Raw genomic sequence first — 22,303 nt, 5'->3', positions numbered from 1 at the left:
GCGCGACGGTCGCGTTTGCTTTCCGCCGTGCGTTCGCTCTCCGTGATAGCGCGCGTCCCCCGCGCGCTTTCACTTGCGCATACGGAGCACGGCGACGATTTTATCGCCCTTGGACTTTATACGGAACCTCACGGCGACGCCGACGGCAGAAATCCGGTTGAAGTGTTCATATAATTGCTATCGCAATAAAATGCAATTAAAAAGAGGAACTTGTGGCAACTGAGAAAAAAGTGGAAGGCAACATGTTGACTTTTGGAAACAAAGTATTGCTTTTAGCACCCAGATCTGTCATGAAACGTAAATAAGCCTCTCCAGTAAAGCTCAAGTGAATAAGCATGTTTATTCTTTGCCCCCGAAGACATAGAAAATGTGCATTGCATACTATTAACTGCGGCTGAGAATGAGTTGAACACCTATACTCTATAAATGAACTAGTGTAGCTCACCATGCGCGATTATCAGCACGTTTAGCATCCCACGGACATCGCACTACAGCCTCTCCGGACAACCTTCTCTTCTACCCTACTCTGTCTGTAAGAGTCTCGGATATCTTTATGCAAGCTGTAAGTTCAGGAACTCACTTAATTCCCCCTTTTGCTTAGGACATGTCGCACCTTCACGCTATCCGACAAAGATGGCATATTGCAAGGAATAGCGCAAATAAAACAATGCATTGCGTCGTGTCCTTCTCTTCTCCGTGCTCTATTGCGCTATTCCTTGCGATATACGATACGAAGGCCGAATATCTACACCACAACGAGAAGCGCTCAAGTGTAAATTAAGGCTGGCATGATGCAATGAGTTCGTAATTACGGTTCCAATTCAGTCACAGCGCCGCCAGAAGGCTGATCAATAGCTGAGATCAATACCACACGTTGAAAACAATCAGTTTTGTCGGGAACTGTAACGGGATTGTTTTAGTGTGTAGACATTGCTCTATTTTCTATAAGGAGATTCCTTAGATTCATGGGTGCCCATGTCTTGCCCGCAAAACTCTGAAAAGCATATTGTTACGCATGTTACGGTTAGGTGACGAACAGAATGTTGACGGAGATGGAAGAGACGGAAGGCAGTGTTGTCTTTTCGTCTTCTTGGGACATACTGTCATTCTTTTCTTCACCTCACCGTAACAATATCCTTTCTGCGTACGTTCACAAGGTAGAGGAAGTTTCATGAAAGGGAGAAAACTGTCATCCACCTTGCATAGAGCTACAAAAGAAACCCCACCTGCGTTTCTCACAACCAAACTTCGCATTTTAGGAAAATTTCTTCCTGGCCAAAGGATCAAAGCCAGAACCAAGGCTTTTCCGCCACCTTGCGGGTTTCAGCAGCACTGACTTGTAGGTTCAATGTTCCTAAATTTCCAGTTCTCAATAAATTCATCCTCACAGTGTCGTGTGCTACCCTCCTCGTTAGCTGAGACGTTAGAGCGACCACCCGCGAAAGGCGTTTCCCTGATAAAAACAAATCTTTCGTCAGCCACAAAGCTTTCTTTTAGAAACATTGTAATCACAGAATAATGTTAGGTGTAGAGCAGAATGGTGTTGTGGACGGCTTTACAAATCCAGCTACACTTTACGAAATTGAAGAAACATTGTGGTTTATAGGATATGCATTACTTAAAGGCGTAGCCTCAGGATGAGTTTGGTACTGTACGCGCACCTTGATGCAGCACTCAAGATATTTGAGCTGGTTGACGTCAGCCTTAGTGACGTCGCGGTCACGGTCGGTGCCGAACACTTCGTCCAACTCTGCGTGCACCTTGGCCTGCTTGTCCGGGTGGAGTCCCAGAAGGTAGAAAGCCCAGCTCATCGCAGATGTGGTCGTGTCATTTCCCTGCGGTAAAAAGAAGTCAAAGTCATCTTACCATCAAGAAACGTCCTTTACCTTGTGAACATCCGCAGAACTGATATTGTTACGCTGAGTTGAAGAAAAGAACGACAGTTTATAGTTCAACCACTTTGCATTGCAGGTAGTTATAATTATGCGAAATAGCCCCTTTATGCTCGAAATAACCCCTCTTACCCCCTACACCTTCCCCGAAATATTACGTAATGCTGATGACCAAACTAGCAGAACCTGTATTAATGAAAACACTCCTAAACTCAAACTATCCATGAAATCAGGTGCTAGCTAACTGAGACATTGACCATATCCGCAAAGGTGGCCGGCCAATAGCAAAGCGCTTTTAGAAAAAAAAATGTTCTGTGAATTCGGGAACAGTTAAACATTAAACACAATACCAAGCAATTCTGTGTGTGATACACATATATCGTACGATTCATATTGTGCATAGCCCACACATCTTCGCCCTCGCAGAAATACGTTGTCCGAATAAAATTCTAAACTGCCGTTCTAAAAACATTGTAACGTCGCTTACGAAGGATGGGCTTGCACTTAGTGTAGAACACCTGTCTAATGAATTTAATAATTTTTTCATTATTATTACTGAAACATTGTGTTGTTCTAGCACTCCCACAAACTACGCCCATCAAGCACCCGGTGTTTCACATTCTCTTTTCATGTTTCCCACAACAGAAAGTGAGATAATTACAGTGTTTTCGAATCTTCGAACAAGCTGAAGACAAAGATGGATTCCAAATAAAACCTTTTAAGTATGTTATCGACTTGTTAGCTCCAGTGATGATGCACATTTATAACCTTGCTCTTGGTACAGCCGTTTTTCCCAAAGAAATGCAGGTAGCGAAAGTTACTGCCATCCATAAAGGGGGTGATGCATCAAACTTGTCTACCTTTCGACCAATCTCGATTCTTCCAGTGTTATCAAAAGGCCTAGAAAAAGTAATATATATCAGAATTAACAAGTTCTTAATGAAACATGATGTCTTATCTGATTGTCAATTTGGTTTCCGACAGAAAATGTCCACAGAAGCAGCATTGATGAAGCATAAGGACAATAAAATTGATGAATTTGAAACAAAACAATTAGTACTCAGGTTATATATATTGACTTTAGTACTCAAGTTATATCTTGACTTTTCGAAAGCTTTTGATCTCCTAAATCACGACCTACTAATACAAAGACTCCAACACTATGGAATAAGAGGAAATAGCGTAAGATTATTGGAGTCCCACCTGAAACACCGAAAACAGATGGTTGTTCACAATCGTGCATTCTTCAGACTAGCACCCATCCGATACGGTGTAGCACAAGGAAGCATTTTAGGGCCTCTACTGTTCCCTCTTTACAATAATGATATTTTTTGCCACATTTGCAGTAAATATCATAGCATACGCCGATGACTTAACCATGTTAATTTCAGGTAAAACAGAACAAGATGTATTTAATAAAGGCAATTATCTTTTGGAATACTTGCGGCAATGGGCACTCAAAAACTGCTTGAAGATTAATACAAATAAAACTAAAGGCATTTTGTTTAGACCGAAAAACCAGAATACATCACTGTAACTTTGATCTTGTTTTAGGGAATAGTAAAATTGAGATCGTACCAGCTGTAAAAAGCCTAGGCGTGGTTTTTACTGAATCACTTAGTTGGGATGTGCATGTCGATAGCGTAAGGTTAAAGAATAAACAGAATAAACAGTATAGTAAATCGCCATAGACACGTACTTCCTCAACAGGCAAAGATCTTGATATATAATACATATAGACTACCAATTATTTCCTACTGTTTTACGATATGGGGCAAAATGACGAAACAGAATGAAAAAAAAAATTCTAGTTGCTCAAAAACGAGCAATACGTCTTATCGCGAATGTAGCATGGTACACACACTCGTACTTCACTGCTTTTTATATCCTCAAAGTCACCGAGTTGTATCCCTACAAATTACTGATCATGTACAAAACCGCAGTTCTGGGTAATAATGACAGACTCTTGTCCTTATTCAAACTAAACTGTCCCATACCTGCTCACAATACCCGAAATTCTGTCCAATGGTGCCAACCTTTTTGTCGCACTACATATCGCCAACAGTCTCCATCATATGTCTTACTGAGGTACCTTAATATTCTTCATGTAAATAACATTTTTGTTGAACAAATTCTAAAGGGCATGCTGATTAACCACCTTTATATGTTTGAAAATATTTAGTAATTATTTCTCTGACCTGTTCTAGCTTATGAGTATCGTACATGTCATTTCTTTATTTATACAAATGGTTGTAATATTGACCTACTGATACCAGTACGTTTTATTAGAAGTGTCTATGTTAGATATGTGATTTATATTTTATTTGGGTTGCTTATGTTTTTGACCGATGCAAGTATGTCAGTCAGTCTCAGTGAATTTTAAATCGTAGTCTTAAGCAATCGTTGGTATTGCTGTTTCTACATTTTGTGTGTAGAAGGCATCTGTCTGAATAACGTGTGACCTACGGGCGCAGGGCGTTTCTCAAGCTGCAAAAAGCAGCTTTTTGCTCGGCGTCCGCTCTTTGTGTTTAAACTGTACCACAAAGAGAAATAAACTTGTATTGTATTGTATTGTATTGTATTGTTATTGTGGCTTAACCAATGCAGGAAAGCTACCTGACCGACTATGAAAATATGTCTATTGAGAGAAAGAATGAAAAGGGAAAAGGTCTGGTGATGAAACAGGGCCCGCATTCACAAAAATGCTATCACGCTAGAATTGTTCGTGAGAGCAGATGCCAGGCATTCTACCGGGTGTTCAAAGTTAAGCTTTACGGAGATTTTAAAAATCGCCTGTGGCAGGTGCCATAATTCTCATCGTTGAGTTAGGTTATTCCAAGAGGTGGAAATTAGTAGCAGGAGAAATCAAAACACGTATTCGACTAATTAACAAAAATTGACTAATGAACTTATTAGTTAAATACTTAACTACACATATTGCAACTTACGAATTGTAGCCGGCGAGTTTGCAAGACCATTCCCGAACTTTGCGGAGAAATGCATTAGCGTTCCAGTTAATTTTGTGCTTCAATGCATAAAGCGATGGTTTGTTAGAAACTAACTGGAACGCAAATGTATTTCTCCGCGAAGTTCGGGAATGGTCTTGCAAACTCGCCGGCTACAATTCGTAAATTGCAATATGTGTAGTTAAGTAATTAACTAATAAGTTCATCAGTCAATTCGATTAGTCAAGTTCATTAGTTCATTAGTCAATAAGTTCATTAGTCAAACTGGTGTCATCACGAGAATTCGTTCCAAGTGGATCCGCCTTGCAAACTCCACGGCTACAATTTGTAAATTGCAATATGGTCATCATGCAATTAGTTAAAAATTTTATTAGTGATTTTTTTGTTCATTATTTGACTACGCATTTCAGTTTCTTGTGCGAGTAATGTCCACCTCTTCGGGTAGACCAGCTCATCAATTAAAATTGTGCTATCTGCCATAGGCAACCTTTAAGAATTTTTGAAAGTTCTTGCTGAAACACCCTGTATAATGAGGAAGGGCGGCTGACGGATAGCAAACTGCCCTAACGAAAGCAATTCTTTGTGGATTCGGCCCAAAGGAGCACCTAATTGACTACGCTAGTTTGAGAGAAGGCATAGGAGCGAGCTGGAAGACGAAAAAGAAGAAGAAAAAAGAAAACAGACGCATATAACAGGGTCGGTAATACAGTTATAACCAGTTCAGTAATAAAGTTCTCACACTAGTACTGTTGATTAAAGCAAATGCCAGCCAATCGGGAAGTTGGACTTAATATTAACAAAGGCGGCCTGCCAATAGCAAGCAGCATTTACGAACTAAAAGATTAGTGATTTTAGCACCGGGGCCATGTTACCAAAGCTTTTCGTTCGTAAGTGATGTTTGTCATAGGTCGGCCGAATTCGCTAATAGTATCGGTTGGATTGGCTGGAATATTTTCTTAAGAACAATTCAAGCCTAAGACCTTCTTCTGCATAAGGGTCCTTGTGTACGCGAGGGGAACACTGGCGTCCAGTCAGCCCCTCTCGCGCTAACTACTCGGCCAAGAAAAACGTAACAGCGCTCTCAAAGCATTGTGCCCGAAGAATGACAAATTTGATCTCTTTCATGGCTACCAGTTGCTCATCGTCTAGTCGTATAAGAACAGTGCAGAGCGGTCGTCTCAAACTTGAAATTGAGGATGGTAGTACAAGAGACAGTGAACCGCATCTTCGCTGTTGCGGATATTGCAGACAGCGCTATTTGCCATTCTGATGAGGAAGCAAGATGCTTTCGTGAAGACATCTGAAAGCCACAGTCTGCAGGAGATTTCGTTTGTGCCCGAAGAACCCAGCCGAGCTCAAAGCTGCAGGGAAAGTCTTAAAGGGCCATGACACGGTCGCCCAACAGTTCTCAGTTTATATTTGTAACTGCAAGTAGTGGGTTCAATGTGGTTATACACACAAAAAACTTAGCTCTCAGCACACATTTTAACCGGAAATTCCAATTTGAACTCACTGCCTCTCAACTCCTCACATCGACAGCAACCGCCATTTTGGTAAGGCTGTGTGACTTCAGCAATTGAGACGCCTCCGCTGTGGCGTCTGCTTTGAAACAGAGACCACATCTGACGCTCCTCTCCGCATGCTATAGCACCCAATGGCGTAGCAATGCCGTCGTTGCTGAATTGTGCCCGCAATTCTTTCACTTGCGCGATGAAAAGCAGCCACAAGCCAGAGACATGCCGAGATGCACATGCAAAAGCGAAACGACGCATGGCAGCCATGACGTATTTCCAGCTTCTCCAATCACTTCCGGTATTTGCAGTATCCAAAAGCATGACTTTCGAGACCGGCTTCTGTTACCAGAGGGCGCCGTTTCCGGGGGTGTCCATTCACTTCGTCACCCCTCAGTGACGCCAGAGTGCGTTACGGTTCAACTGCGACATTAAAAATTCAAATAGAAATTTTATACTTCAGCGAACGTACTCAAATTTCGCTAGCTTTCTATGGGACTCGTACGTTTTAACATGTAGTGCATAATTTATGCTCGAAAGTTTCGTGTGATGACCCCTTTAAAGGGCTCATAATATGTAGGCGATGGGCAATCATAGGATGGATAACCGTTGGACCATTAGAGTTACAGACGGGATACCAATGATAGGGAAGTGCAGTCGAGGACGGCAGAAAACTAGGTGGGGTGATGAAGTTAGGAAATTTGCAGGCGCTAGTTGGAATCAGCTTGCGCAAGACAGGGGTAATTGGAGATCGCAGGGAGAGGCCTTCGTCCTGCAGTGGACACAAATATAGGCTGATGATGATGATAATATGTAGGGGTGTTAAATTTCCCCGAATATTAGCACAGCCTAATTCTGATCCCGACTTTAGGTGCTGTATTACGCAAGCATTGTTTTTCCTCTATTCTATTGCTTTCTTGTCATCCATCCCACGGAGTACGTGGCCGATCTCAGCAATAGCGGGGACGTGGCTTCATGCGAAGCATTGACGAAGGGCAAAAAAGATGAAAAGAATGAACATAATTGTTATAAAGCATGGACCTAGAACACACTAACTCCGAATAAGCTAGTGGGGTCGTGTTCAGTGTCCTAGGATCTCCAGTGCGATGACACAGCTCGTGCGTCACTAGCCTCCAAGCGTTAAAGTAACCTATATATATATATATATATATATATATATATATATATATATATATATATATATATATATATGTATAAAATGAGAAGCACAACTGCGGGATTATCTTGGGTGTATATTTACCCAACAGTTTCGGTCACACCGACCACAATTCTGTTGGGATAAATAAACCTAACTGCGAAGTTGTGCTTCTCATTTTGCTAATTACGCTTGACCCATTGACAAATCCAGTTACTATATATATATATATATATATATATATATATATATATATATATATGGTAATGTCAACCGGATCATCATTGTCCGCTGTCTGAGAGCCCTCTAGGTTGGGATTGGACATAACCGCTGTTCCGTACCACACGATCATATCACTTTCTGTTTTGCTAGGACGGGACCGCTTTACCATTCACCCTAATGCCCACCGACTCGGTACCTTCAACATACTTCTTCAGTAACATACCGTCTGCACCGTACTCGTCTGCACGTTGCATATACAAACAACTTTTTGTGTAAAACTAAGCAGGCAGGATCATCACGGTGCCTTGCGTGCAATCTGTGAAACGACGTAGCGCACTCAATCCACAACTGCAATTTCTTTGCAGTCTGAACCCTGACTGCAAACTCTTTGCGTCAGAACCTTAAGGTACTAAATGTACCTTAGGGTTCACACCTTGAACTAGAACATCTATACTTAAAGCGTAGACTGGTGCCGCCTGTGCGTCTCGTGCTACGAAAACGCTTTTAATTTTTCTGCGATACACCGGTTTCAATGAGACACTTTGTTGTGCCATGTGCGGGTTAAGTGTCGTATGTCCTGTGCGCATCATTTCATTTATCATCGCAATTTCTAGATCGGCATAGGGGTATCTAGAGCCGCGCGGAGAGCTTTTGATGATGATAAATGTAGGAAAGCACTGATGGTGTTACTACATGCGAATAAAACCCATAGGCATAATTTCGGGATACTTCACGCTAGTCAACGCTCATCTGAAGAGTTAACACAATGAACCGGGTAGTTGTCCTTATCGCCCTTGTCAGCACTCATCTTTGACAAACCGCTAGCTACAGCGACATCCCTTGCTAGGCCGCTGTTATATAGTGTTGCAAGTAATGTGCCCGTTTCAAGCAATCCAGGGGCCGAAATTCACAAAGCTGCTCGTTCGTAGATGCTCCGGGCCATTGGCTGGCTGCCTTCGGTAATAATACGTCCGGCATCAGGACTGGCTGTAATTTGTTTTGACAAAAATTATAGCGTAAAAACGTCTCGTGTATACCGGTCCTGATGAAGTGCTATTGCGCGATCTGCCACAGGTGTTCTATTTTACAGATGTATAGCTTATAAAGAAGAAAAAAAAATCTCACAACGTACTCCGAATATTATGGTGTCTATGTCCTTCTTGACCTCGTCGATGGTATAACTGCTCTCTTCGAGATGCTTCTTCAGCAGGTAGTCGAGGACGATGGACTCCTTTCCGATGGGTTTGCTGTAAGCCTCGCCCTCCTCATCTTGCTCATCACCATTAGCCCTCACCATCACCATCAGCTTCGTTGTTCAGTTCCATCTCTTGCAGTTTCTCTTTACGCTGTTGCATCACCTGCATGGAAACAAACGAAAACGACACGTTGGTGTGAAAACAGTGGGGCGTTCTTACAACAGGCTGAGTAGAGTGTCTTATATGTTGCACACAATGCTAAATTGGCTTCAGTTAGGAAAAGTTTGCGAATACATGGCTACAGTTCTTACCATTTAGTTGTAATTATAATTTTACTGCAGTTGTACTGCATTTTGCTTCTACATAAGCTAGATGCTCTGAGTCCCAATATTATTTGAACTGATGGACCTGAAGCAAATGAGAAACAAACATTAAACAATTAAATTATGGAGTTTTACGTGCCGTAAACCACGATCACATCATGAGGCACACCGTAGTGAGAGACTCTGGATTAATTTTATGCCCCTGGTGCTTTTTAAAGTGCACCTAAATCTAGTTACACGAGCATTCTTCCATTCCTCTCATATCGAAATGCCGCCGCCGTGGCCGGGATCGAACCCGCGACCTCGAGCTCAGCCATAACGGCTCCTAAGTTACACGCAGCGGGTAAATAAGAAAGAAACCAGTAGTTCTATGATACAAACAAGACAAACTTTCACAAGAAGATAGCGAATTCTGAGGCAGAATTAACCAATCTTGTCGATCGTAAGTGTTCTTTACCATTGGCAAAGAACACTTGCGTCCAACATCAGTATTGGCTGGAATTTTCTCTCGCGAACAATTCTAGCGTAAGTGCTTTTTGTGAATACGGGCCCTGATCAACACTGGCCGGTCAAGGAATGACTCAGAATGGAGCCAACGTTTTCAGAACGGGACAAGTTCTCCGTCTTCTCCGTCATGGCAGCATCTTATTGTTGTTGGCCTGACGAAGACAAAAATCCTTGAGGAAGACGAGTCTCCCTGTCAAAACTTTGGCGCCCGTCTTAGACATCACTCGTACGACCGCTCTCGATCAAATGGTTAGATGAGTTGGATGAGTTACCCACAGCACATAATGCCCCCAATTTAAGTGTTCGTATAAGGCTACCGTCCGAGAATAGCCTCTAAAGCAAGCGTATGACTCCTAATTGCAAACTTGACGCACAGTTCTAGCCTCTGCTGGACATAAAGCAGACATAGCATACGTGAAATGTCCTTATCTGATTCACCCCAAACACACCATTAGGATTCGGTGCACCCAGTTTTACGTTGGAAGTGGCTAGTTTAGGCAACACCTAGCCGGAGTAAATGAAACAAAGCTTCCACATCTTTCGGTTAGTTAAAAGAAAGTCTGAATTTTTGTTCAGGCTATTGCATACAGAATCAATATTTTCGCTGTATTGCTAAACAATATTGTCATAAATCACTGAGCGGGAAGTTTCTTCAAGATGTGTGTGGATGTCATGGCTGAACAGAGTAATAAATGATGCATGTCGGTGTGTTCGTGGGCCCGCTTTGTCATTTTATCTGCCTAGCCCTTCCCGGATAACGCAAGGTTGCTGAATGCCCACTGAAATCATCATGTCTATGAGACGCAGCGCTGTGCACATGTTCCACGATTTAAACAAGCCAAGGTGAACTTTCGCCCAATCACTTGTTAAGTAAAAGTTTAACTTGACTTTAACATCAAACACAACCTGTTCCTCATGCATATCTATTGTGTCGCGACAAAAGCCTAGCGAAAACTCGCTTCGCTGGTATGTTTCTGGCAACCTCAGAAAAAAACTCACAGCTTTGCCTCAAAGGCGAGGTATTGACAGTGATAGCACAGTATTATAATACTACACGAAATTCATCTAGTAATTTTGTGGACAGTAAAGAGTGCAGTAAACATTCGCTCACTAATTCAGTGCAGTAAACATTCGCTCACAAAAACCAGCAGGGAGCTTGACGTCATGCAGTTACCCGTGACCTTTTGCAAGCGAACCTACCATGCTGAAGCTCCTTTTTCCAAAGGCGGGGGGGGGGGTAACCATGCCTAATGTTATTGCTATAGCGGCATTTCTTCCTTTCGCCGTCCAAAGCGGGTTGTAGGTGTCCGTGACACGTGTATATATATATATATATATATATATATATATATATATACATATGGAACATGACGCCTACGCACGGTCGCTGTAGAGTGCCGTTATATTTGCTATCTCAACAAAAAACTACCAAAACTAGAGGATATTTTTGCAGCTGCAAGTCGTAGGGTAAGACGGGGCAAAATGAGACATAAATTTTTTATTTGATACTGATTTTTTGTTTATATTTATGAATTCGAGAAATGAGATTATATTAACAGCGTGTTCATTTGGGCTGGTTGGTACATCTTGTTAAACAACAGCTTTAAATAGCGCACCACAGGACACAGCGAAAGAACCACAGAACAGCGCTTTGTCCTGTGTTTTTTTCGCTGTGTGCTGTGTCCCGCCGTTGAAAGCTGTGCTTGCAATCACATTGTTCCTTTGGTCATTGCCTTCTTTGTTAGTGAAAATTGTGGCGCTGCAATTAACATAAGTAATAAAACTTGCTTTTAAAAAGCCGGAGGTGTCTCATTTTGCCCCTATTCTTGGGCAAAATGAGACAGGTAGAGTGGGCAAAGTCAGGCAACCCCCCAAAATAACACGATTGATTGAAAGTGGGGCACTTATAGTAGTCCACGTGGGCCGCCACGTAGGTTTCATAGGCACATTCACAGCAGTTGGTGCCCTGAATTCCTACAAAGCCTCCACAACTTGCATACCAAGTACGGCCTGTGCCCTTTGGTGCGAGTCGTGTGGCTAGCAGAGCACTTTATCTTGACGTGCTTGTAGAATGAATATGGGCTTTCGCCTTGGTTTTATTTATTCTTGTTTGATTTCTACTTTTCTGGGTGAGCGAGACTCCAAACCGCCTGGCAGCCATTGCCAAGGAAGTGAACTTATAGAGGGGTGAAGTAATAATAGTGCTCACCCCTGCATTCTTTGCTTTAGATTTTATTTTTCTTGGCTCTAGATAACATTCATGGACGTTTTTATCACTGTCAGTAGGCCCAACGGGTTTTCCAGGACCCCTATGTGGCATTTGAAAAACGCTTCTAGCAGTTCGAATAAACCCGCTCTACTGAAGAACGGTTTCATGTGCTCGTAGCATGCCAGTTTCGACAAAGCAACACTGGATGTCTTTTTCTGGTACGTCTGTATCGTCCTAGACAAGAAGGCGGGGAAAGTATAAAGCTACCACAAGCAATGAGCACTATAAAAATGATATTAGGGCTCACGAAGGCCTCCTGGGCGCGTTGTGCCCCTGCTTTAGAGGATTATTAAAATAATTTTACCACAGCGAATATTAAGACGCGCTGAACAAAATCCTTCGTGAACGAGTAGCTAGTGAAGGGAAAATATGAAGCAAAAACTTTATTTGATTGAGGAAGTTACTGGGACTGCGGCGTACATGCTCCAAAAATTTATGGAACTGATTTTTGGCTATTTTTGGGAATCTCCGACTCACGTGCACCGAGCCCCACTCTTTACCTTTAATGTTCATCGCGCTTTCAGGTGAATTTCGGGAAAAGGCAAAAATTATATGCACGAGAAATTGTAATATCCAGGCAGCTAACTAAAATATTTGTTTAACAACATTTTAAATATTATCTTGAAGACACACGCTAAAATTGCTAAATTAAAGTCGAGCAGTAGTAAAGTCACGTCTGCTTAGCAGAAATCCTAAGACTAGTTCCTTTTTCTAGATATCCGTGTATTTGCGGCGTTCCGGTTATAACGCCACTAGCTGTTGGAGGTTTTTAAGAAACTATTAAATAGAGCACCAATGTATTTCGTAGCACAGTTTGCGGACTGAAATCTGGGAAGTACCCAGAGTACTCACTTTACCCAGAGCAGCCACGCTACCTTCGTTCTAAGTATAGTGATGATAGCATATAGAGGCTTCTTCTATAACTAGGGATGAAGTTAGAAGGGATTTGCAAGACATGACCCGGGGAAAAGTGGCGAGAGCAGATAGAATAACAGTCGATTTAATCAAAGATGGAGGAGATATCCTGCTTGAAAAGCTTGCGGCCCTTTATAGGCTCCGCTCAGTGAAGTTTGCTGCGATTGCTGCGACATCTGTCGCAGCGCCGCCAACAATAATGAGACGGCCAAAGCGCGCGGGGGTATTCGTAGGCGCGGCTTCGATGGTGCTGTTCGGTCTTTTCGGGCGTTGAGACAATGTCATCCTTCAGCTCGACTAATTCTAATCCATCGACTGAAAGCGTACGGAAAAGGAAGAAGAACAAGTGCCGCTACTGCTGCGTAAAAAATTGCCACAGCCACGAAGGCCAGCCTGGCGTGAAATTGTACCGATTTCCTGGCCGCCCGTGGGAGCAAGAACGACGAAAAAGATGGATTGTTGCTGTTCGAAGAGTTAAGTAATTCTAAAAACAGCGTTTTCCTAGTGTCAATGTAACTATATGCTTTAAGGTCTAGCCAAGTCTATAGCTGCTTGAGGTTCTGCAACTGTATTTGTGTGTTTAGCGCGGTTGGAAGTGTATGGAGCACGTTTTGCACAGCAAGCTTGCGTAGCCCGAAATTTTACGCGCGAATTTGCGCCTCAAATGCTCTTGTAGGCTGCATGCGAATCTGTTGATTTGCTTGCATGCTTGCAGTCCGGTAGTTGAATGTTAAATTGCGTTTTTTTATGATGTTTTCAGCGATGTAAGTAAACTCGGTTTGCGTTGATTTTGGGGGTAGTGATGGTGCGTGTAACATCTAAACTTTAAAGGCCTTCACCAAGTGGCGCCCACCGTGAGACTGCTCTCTCTCTCGTAAGCGCTTTGTGGCGTGTTTGCCTCGTTTACCGCCTCGTCATTCGGTTACAGCATGTGCGCCCTTGCTTGCGGCTGCATGCGTAGGGCACTGTGTCGTCAGTATGAACTGCGTAGTATTCGCAATCATGCTCCTCTTCTTTTCTTCGGGGAGAATGACCGCTCGCCGTGGATGCCGAAGCAGACCGAGCAGGATCTGCTCCAAACACTTCGTGAACGGCGGAGTAGCCAATAAAGGAAAAATCAACACCTAGAAACGCTTCATTTATAGATTTGCAAAAATGCGTTTCTGCGCACGTCGGCCACGAAATGAACGAAATACTGTAAATAGCAGAGCTGCAGTTGGACATTTCTGTGACCATGCAGCGGAATACCTGGCAACGTAGCAAAAACGACGTGTAATCACCGAATGTTGATTTGGGACTGTTCTCATTTAAGAAACGTCGCGGTAGCATAATCTTGGTTTGAGCTAGTTGCAATGCGCCGCAAGCTCACGTCCTGTTTGTGTGTTCTTCGTCTTCGTTTAACTTGCACCACAGATTTTCCTCCAATAAGTCGTGGTAGCGTGTGCGCTTCCGCTTATGCGTCAAAACCACTTGCTGATATAAAAATGCATGCATGTTCTCCCTACCTGCAAGGAAACGTCGTACACTTGTTTCCCTTGCTGAGAGTGACCGACGACGCCTTCAAGTCGGCGTCGTCGGTCTCCTTCACGTCGTAAACGTGGTCCGCCACATACAGCTTGTCTCCTTTGTCGAGTATAGGCGCACGAAAGTTTTTTCAATACAGCTTATCGGCTTAAAGCCGCAAAACAACACACGCGACATTTTGAACGTCACGCGCGCGTTGAAACACGTTCAGTCGCTGCCGCGGGGCTCGGAGCGGCCGTCTCAGTGTTTCACATTCCTACCACCATTGGCGCTGCACGGCGTTTTGCCATATTCGGTTGTAGCGCCCTCTGTTCACTGTACGGAGCCTATACGAATGCCTCACGACTTTAAGTGTACCAGAGAGCTGGAAGAATGCCAACATTACAGTTTTCTATAAAAAGGGAGACGTTAAAGAATTGAAGAATTATAGGCCCATTAGCTTGCTTTCAGCAATAAAAATATTGTTTCAGCAAATAAAATATTCACCAAGGTAATTTCCAATAGAATCAAGGAAACGCTTGACTTCAATCAACCAATAGGATAGGCTGGATTCAGGAATGGATATCCTACAATCGATCAAATCCATGTTATCAATCAGGTAACGTAGAAATATGTGGAGTAAAATCAACCTCTATACATGGCTTGCATAGATTATAAAAAGGCATTTGATTCAGTAGAGATGCCAGCAGTCATAAATGCACTGAGTAATCAAGGAGTACAGAAGGCATATCTTGGGAAATATCTTGGGGAATATCTATAAAGATTCCAGAGCTACCATAGTTCTCGACAAGAAATGTAGAAAATTACCTATCAAGAAAGGGGTAAGGCAAGGAGACACAATCTCTCCTATGCTATTCATTGCATGCTTAGAAGAAGTATTCAATCTATGAGCTCTATGAGCCTGGGAATGCTTAGGAGCGATGATCAACGGCGAATATCTCAGTAACTTTTGGTTTGCAGATGACACTGTCCTGTTCAGCAACACTGGGGACGAATTGCAACAAATGATTGAGGACCTTAACCGAGAGAGTTTAAGAGTGGGGATGAAGATTATTATGTAGAAGACAGAAATAATTTTCAATAGAATGGCGAGAGAAAAAGAATTCAGGATCGCCAGTCAGCCTCTAAAGTCTGTAGAGGAGTATGTTTATCTTGGTCAGTTACTCACAGAGGGCACTGATCATGAGAAGGAAAGTTATAGAAGAGTACAAATAGATTGGAGTTCATACAGCAGTCATTACCAAATCCTGACTGGGAGCTTCCCGCTGTCCCACTGTCGTTGCAAAGAAAAGTGTGCAATCATTGCATTCTACCGGTGCTACCATATGGGACAGAAATTTGCAGGTTAACAAAGAAGCTCGAGAACAAGTTAAGGACCGCGCAAAGAGCAATGGAGCAAAAATTGTTAGGTGTAACGTTAAGAGATAGGAAGAAAACGGTGTGGATCAGAGAGAAAATGGGTATAGCCAATATTCTAGTTGACATTAACCGAAAAAAATGGAACTGGACAGGCCATGTAATGCGTAGGGTAGATAACCAGTGAACCATTAGAGTAACAAAATGAGTGCCCAGGTAAGAGAAGGTCAGTCGGAGATGGCAGATAATTAGCTGGGGCAATGAAATTAGGGAACTGGCAGGTGCATGTTGGAATCAGCTAGCGCAAGACAGGGGTAATTGGAGATCGCAGACATAGGCCTTCGCCCGGCAGTTGACATAAATATAGGCTGATGATGGTGGTGATCTAGGAAGTGGTACTAGTCATACGACATCCATTAAGCAGACATGACTTCTCTACTTCTCAGCTCCAATTGGCAGTTTCAACGTGTATCCTAAAGAGAATAATTAAAGGTGAATTGGTTAATAATTTAATTAGCTACATTAGCTCTGTCATTGCGCTCTATAGTGGATTCGGTCTTTTAACATTACCCATCTTCACAGGCCGAGTAAGGATCTATGCTGCTCGCGATTTTAAGAGTAAATTATTCGATCGAAAATCAAATAATAGAAAATGAAACCCGCTGTAGGCCAACTCACCGACATGCTAAATTTCTCCATGTCAAGAAGGGTCTCCCTGAAAACTTTTCCTTCGTACGTGAGGTCGTATATTTGCTGTATCCACATCCATGGCCTGAAGCCCCGCAAGACGATCATAAAGGACAATCTGAAAATAATACAAAATGACTCCTATAAGATGATATCTACACTTCCGTGGTTGTTATTTGCTGAGGTATTATTAGGGGTTGTTAAATTAGAGAAGCATGCAATTTTGGGAAGACGTCAATCTTAAAGAATCAGACTTAAAAAAAACCAAGTAACTGAATGATGAGTAGCACTTTTGGAGCAGTGCTCACAAAAAATCTTAGAACTGCTCGCCAGAACGCTAGAACTGTTTGTAAGAGTAGATGTCAGCCAATTCTTACGTTGGACATAAGACGGAATGCTGCCGACAGATGACAAGCATCACTTGCGAATGAAAAGCATTCCTAATTTGGTCCTTCGTTCGGAAAAAAGAATTACTAACGCAAACTTCTAGGTGTTTGAATGTGTACATTGATGTTACTTGTAGAATATGGATGTGGAAACCGATGCTAGACGTTTAGCAGTTTTTTTCCCGATTGAGCACTTTTTGGCTGACTGAGTGGCCGTTATTGTGTCGTCTTGAGGGCTGCCTTAGGCTTTTGAGTTTCCTCTCTTTGGCACAGTTATATGATCAGAAAGCATATTACCTGTTGAGGTTTTTCCCGAAGGGGTTCCCTGTGTCAGTCTGCATGCCCAGGACTGTTCCCATGGAAACTCCTGTGAAAGAAACCGTTTTCGCCGTGTTCGTGTGTGAAATGACGGTCCTAAAAAGCAAAGCGCGGACATTTCAAATAACTGGGTCAAGGATACTTATGTGAAACTATGGACAGTGAGTTCTACGAGGGTTAGGTTCCCGTATTTTTCTCACAAATATATTGCACTGAAGTTAGACCCAACTTTTACAACAACGACGACGACGACTACAACAATAAAACTGATGCGTCGTCCTCTCACGCAAGTTGGTATTTGTTATGTAATTAGTTAATGACGTTGTCAGCGGCGAATAACCATTATTTTAGCTATTGAACATACGCAATAGTCTACGTTCGCCACGCTTCCTCGAACACCCAATGGCGCCAGACTTAAAAGACCCGCCTTGGTGGCTCAGTGACTGCCAGTGTGCCGGTGAGCACGAGGTCGCAGGCTCGTTTCCTGGCCGCGGAGGCCGCTTTTATGATGGAGGCGGAATGCAAAAACGCTCGTCTGATGCGATTCCGGTTCATGCTAAAGAGGCACAGTTTGTTAAAAATTAATCCGGAGTACTTCACTACGGCACCCCACAAAACCCACTTTCCAGTTTCGGGTCGTTAAACCTAACAACTCAATTCAAAGAGCGAGAACACCATTTTATGTGTGACTGATTTGTGCCGCCGACGGAATGGAAGAAAAGTGGCAGCCTCTGCAGCTTGTTGCCTGCAGATGTGAATCAAGCGCTTGACCCTAGTTTACCTGTGAAAGCCGGCCGCGCCATCTGGGGTACTCTCAGCAGAAGTTTTTTTTTTGCTCTTGTGCATATGCTTGGATAATTAAGGAAAACAGTTAAAGGTTCTTTCTTCTGACTGAGATATTACATTTGGCTTTGTATTGATATCGCGGTCTTCTATTAGCGTTGCGAAGATGTTCAAGTCTGAACCCCCCTAATGTTTCTGACACAAAGACGCACATCGGGCAGGATCCGCAGGGCGAAATTACCCAACTTAATTATGTCATAAGGGAGTATGTAGGGAACGATTCATATTCTATTCCGTCCTATGCGCTACCACTTTTTCATGCTGCTCCTAAGATGGCGGTGGTTACACTTCACTGTCGTGAGACATTCTGCATTGCAGAAACCTTTATTTTAAACCTTACTGGGGAGACCCCGAAGAAGTCAATGCGCTAATTGTAGGAAACATGATGGTTACGACCAGCGGCTAGCGACTCTCCTTGAAAGGAGGCTATGCTCGTCAACAAGGCGCGTGATTTCGGAAGCACTATTTGTTTTTAGAATCCTTCTAACAGGTGATAAGAATAAAGGCCCGCATTCACAAAAAAACTTCTTACGCTAACATGTCTTTTTTTTTTTTGCAAGAGCAGATGGATGTAAATCGTCATACTGGACTCATCATTAGCGAAGGTAGCCTGTTAGTGGAGAAGCACAGTTACGACCGAAAAACTTTGTGAATTCTCCCCATATGGTTCTAAACATTTATATCTAAATATCTTCCAGTATGCCGAGTAACCAAACAACCTTCTTGAAGTATTACTTATGATGGAGGACAGCTGTGTGTCAGTGCCATTCGTTCTCTGAAGTGGAAATAATAATAATAATAATAATAATAATAATAATAATAATAATAATAATAATAATAATAATAATAATAATAATAATAATAATAATAATAATAATAATAATAGGTTGTCTGGAGTTGCATTTCTAGGTCCAACAGGGTCATTATAGATCGGGTGCAAAAAACGTTTCTAAGTACACGTTGTCACCGCTTTGCTAACACGGACAGTGGACCTTGTTCTAGCACTGTTGAATTATTGTCATTTCCACTACTTCGCTGCCGACGTAATCGCGCTGAACTTCTGTTTCTTTTCAAACTTCTTCATGGTATAATTCACCTGCCCAGAACTCCTCAGTTGTATCATGCTTCGTATTCCGCACAAGGTCACAAGAGAACATAGACCTTTCCATGCTCCTGCCTGTCATCACCAACGCCCAACCATCCACAGAGTAAGAGTCGTTATAACTCTCATTTTCATGATCTCGATACTTTTCATAACTCGCTGTCATTGTTCTTTTCCAAGCTTTGCGTTGTCGTGTCATAGTTTCACACATAGTTCACCAGCCCTTCTCCTCTTTTTCTTTTGTACTCACTTTGTGCCTTGCTGTATGTACACTCTTGTTTTAAGATTGTTTTTTGTATTCGTTCTTTTTTTTTTGCTTACATTCACCTGCTGTTTTTTATAACTTTTTTTTTAATGTAAGCGTGCGCCAGCACTAGGACCTGATAGTTATTCTTGGGCACAGTAAATAAATGATTGATTGATCGATTGACGAATAATATTATTATTCAACAAATCTTTATTGCACATACCGCGTGTTTTTGCGATTGCAGCCTTCAAGTTAATAAAGAAAGGGGACTCGAGGCAATTCATAACTGTAGCGACAATGCTTCACAGTGGCTGAAGATATATAATTAAAAAAACTTGGTAAACATTATAATTGCGGGATAATCGCCAGTGCAATTAGTAAATAACAAGACTTACTAATTAACTTCCGCATTGATGACCGTAGGGGACCTATTATAATTGCATAATTTCTCTGCCACTACTCTGAGCAAAATCTTTCGATTGAAACCGTGCCATTCCATTAGCTTCGAAAATTAACTACTAAAAGTTTCCAGCAAAATACGTTGCTATTCCACTTTATACGAGTCCGCAATGCTGAAAAATAAAGTACGGAGAACTATTAGTTGAAGCAGCAATGCACTTCACTGGTCATTCTGAGTGCGTGTTTCGGGGAACGGCTGCTAACCGCAAAACTTCAAGAAAATGGTTCTGCTTTCAGTATACTGACTAACTTCAATCCAGCAATTACAATAACCCCCTTAATTCATTAACTACACATTCATTTACCGAACGTTTTCTCATTATTACCTGTGTTGGTGATATACTGTTAGTAAATGTTCTTTTTGTCGAAGCCCCTATTTTTATTAACCCGAGACACCTGTCTTTGAAACACACTGTATAAGCGCAGCCACTATAATTTCGCAGTGATAAAAGTGGAGTGCTCACGGCCGATGATGTCCAGAGTCAGGTGCTGCATCAGCGGGAAGGTTGCCAGTGCCTCGTTGGGCTTCTCGTCGATGTGCTTTTCGAGTTTCTTGATGAGGACGTTGCCATTCTCGTTGAAGTGGCACATGTAGTTCTCCAGCACCCGAAAGTGGAATGCCGGCGTGAACAAACGCCGCTTGAATCGCCATATGTCACCGGTACTGGTAAAAATGTAAATAAAAAGGAAACACTGAGCGTTAAATTTAGCTCTCATTTACTGCAGGCGGTATACAGGGGGTCCCAGTCATCACGCAGCATGATTTAAAAAAAGAGGAAGGGCGTTAGGCGAAGCAAACCTAGTGCGAATTGTTTCCAGTGCAGTGGAGTAGCCACCAGTAATTTTTTCGTTACTGAGATTTAATTAGGTAATCGTAATTAATTATCTAACTGGAGAAGTACTGTCCTAATTATCAAAGTGTCAATGTGAAGATTGTAGAGCAACATGAAAAACTCCCGATGCAGCTTTCTGCTGCTCAATACGTGGTACATAAATGTGTTTTTCTGAGTGTGAAAGAAGCCCGCGAATACACGCAGAATTGCCGCCCGACTGGCCGCTCGAACCACATCGCGTGTATTCGCAGGCTTCTTTCACGCTCGGAAAAAACACTTTTGTGTAGCGCGTATTCAGCAACAAAAAGCTGTATCAGGAGTTTTTAATGTTGTTGTACAATTTTCTCATTGACACTTTGATCATCAGGACAGTACTTTTCGAGTTAGATAATTAATTAGGATTACCTAATTAAATCTCAGTAACGTAAAAATTACGGGCGGCTACTACACTGTACTGGAAACAATACGCACTAGGTTGGCTTTGCCTAACGCCATTTTAAATCGTGCGGCGTGATAGCTGAGACACCCTGTATATTCAGCTGCCGAAATTTTAGTCGCAGTGAAGGTATGCTTAAACCTCGACAGAACCTTGGACCCCAGTCTTCCCCGACTACCGTTTAGCGAGCGCGCCATGCTTTGTGCATCCAACGCCTCGGATGCAACTGCGAGATGCACCCTAGAGTGACCGTGTGCGCACAGATTTTCATTTCCTGTAGACGTCCCTAACAAGAGCTCCCTGTGCGTGGCTGTGATGCCCGTTGAACTGTTGCCCGTCGGAAACTCCACCAAGGCACGAATTAAAAGAATGCTCTTTCGTGCGTGCAGTTTGCCTTTAGCCATCACTTTGGCGATCGCATATTCGTACGGCATTAAAGTACGTCGGCACTGCGTAGTCGAGCAGTTCAGGCGTTGGGGGGGAAGGCCATTGAAATCTCTCCGGAAAAGTCTTTATAAAGAGAGACATCGTGCTACGTCTGGAAAGTGGAAGGCTTCTTGCGACTATATGTTTCCAAACACAAATTCGAAAGCGCGACTTTACAAATGAAACGGTTGCCACATACTGGAGATCTGAAGGAAGAGCTTGACTATTTTGCCCACATCTGCATGTTTACCAGCTATGCTGACGGAATCTCTATCGAGTCATTTGTTCAGCTATATTATACAGCGCTTTGCGATGGTTTCCCCCAACGGTGCATGGTCACTGTTGCCGGGAGCCGCGCCCGCGATTTCGTGCCCTGTAGCACCACCACGGCTAGAATTGTTATCAACAAAGCAGCAGGTATAAAAGGGTTGTCTTGTTCTTTTTCGGTTATGACACAATATTAGCCGGGGCGGATATCACAAATGTTCGGGTAATCATAGATAAACTTCCTAAATAACTGCTATTTACTAATTAACAATCTTGTTATTTATCGTTAGTGACACTTCGCAGTGTGTATTTGAAGAAACTGTGATGCCTGTTTAGTAATAACACGAGTCCAGCACCAGTTTCGGCATATCTGTGTGAGAACTCGTGGCAAAATGGCCATTCGCATTCTTCGTATAATTCTTCTCACAGAGGCTGGCGTACTCAGAGCGGGACAAAACTATG

At 42.7% G+C, this 22,303-nt stretch overlaps 1 protein-coding gene across 1 annotated transcript in view; it reads right to left on the bottom strand.

Moving 5' to 3' along the window:
• LOC119438599 (uncharacterized) overlaps nt 1-22,303 on the bottom strand; it is a 100,386-nt gene that overhangs the window by 51,151 nt on the left and 26,932 nt on the right. The window contains 6 exon segments of the mRNA XM_049660617.1: nt 1,662-1,835; nt 8,880-9,034; nt 9,036-9,105; nt 16,516-16,642; nt 17,208-17,277; nt 20,344-20,543. Of these exon segments, the coding sequence (XP_049516574.1) occupies nt 1,662-1,835; nt 8,880-9,034; nt 9,036-9,105; nt 16,516-16,642; nt 17,208-17,277; nt 20,344-20,543 (796 nt within the window).

The sequence above is a fragment of the Dermacentor silvarum genome, chromosome 1 (genome assembly GCF_013339745.2).
Source record: "Dermacentor silvarum isolate Dsil-2018 chromosome 1, BIME_Dsil_1.4, whole genome shotgun sequence".
Classification (NCBI taxonomy): Eukaryota; Metazoa; Arthropoda; class Arachnida; order Ixodida; family Ixodidae; genus Dermacentor; species Dermacentor silvarum.
The sequence above is the reverse complement of the archived record's forward strand: the minus strand, read 5'-3'. Positions and strand labels throughout refer to the sequence as shown.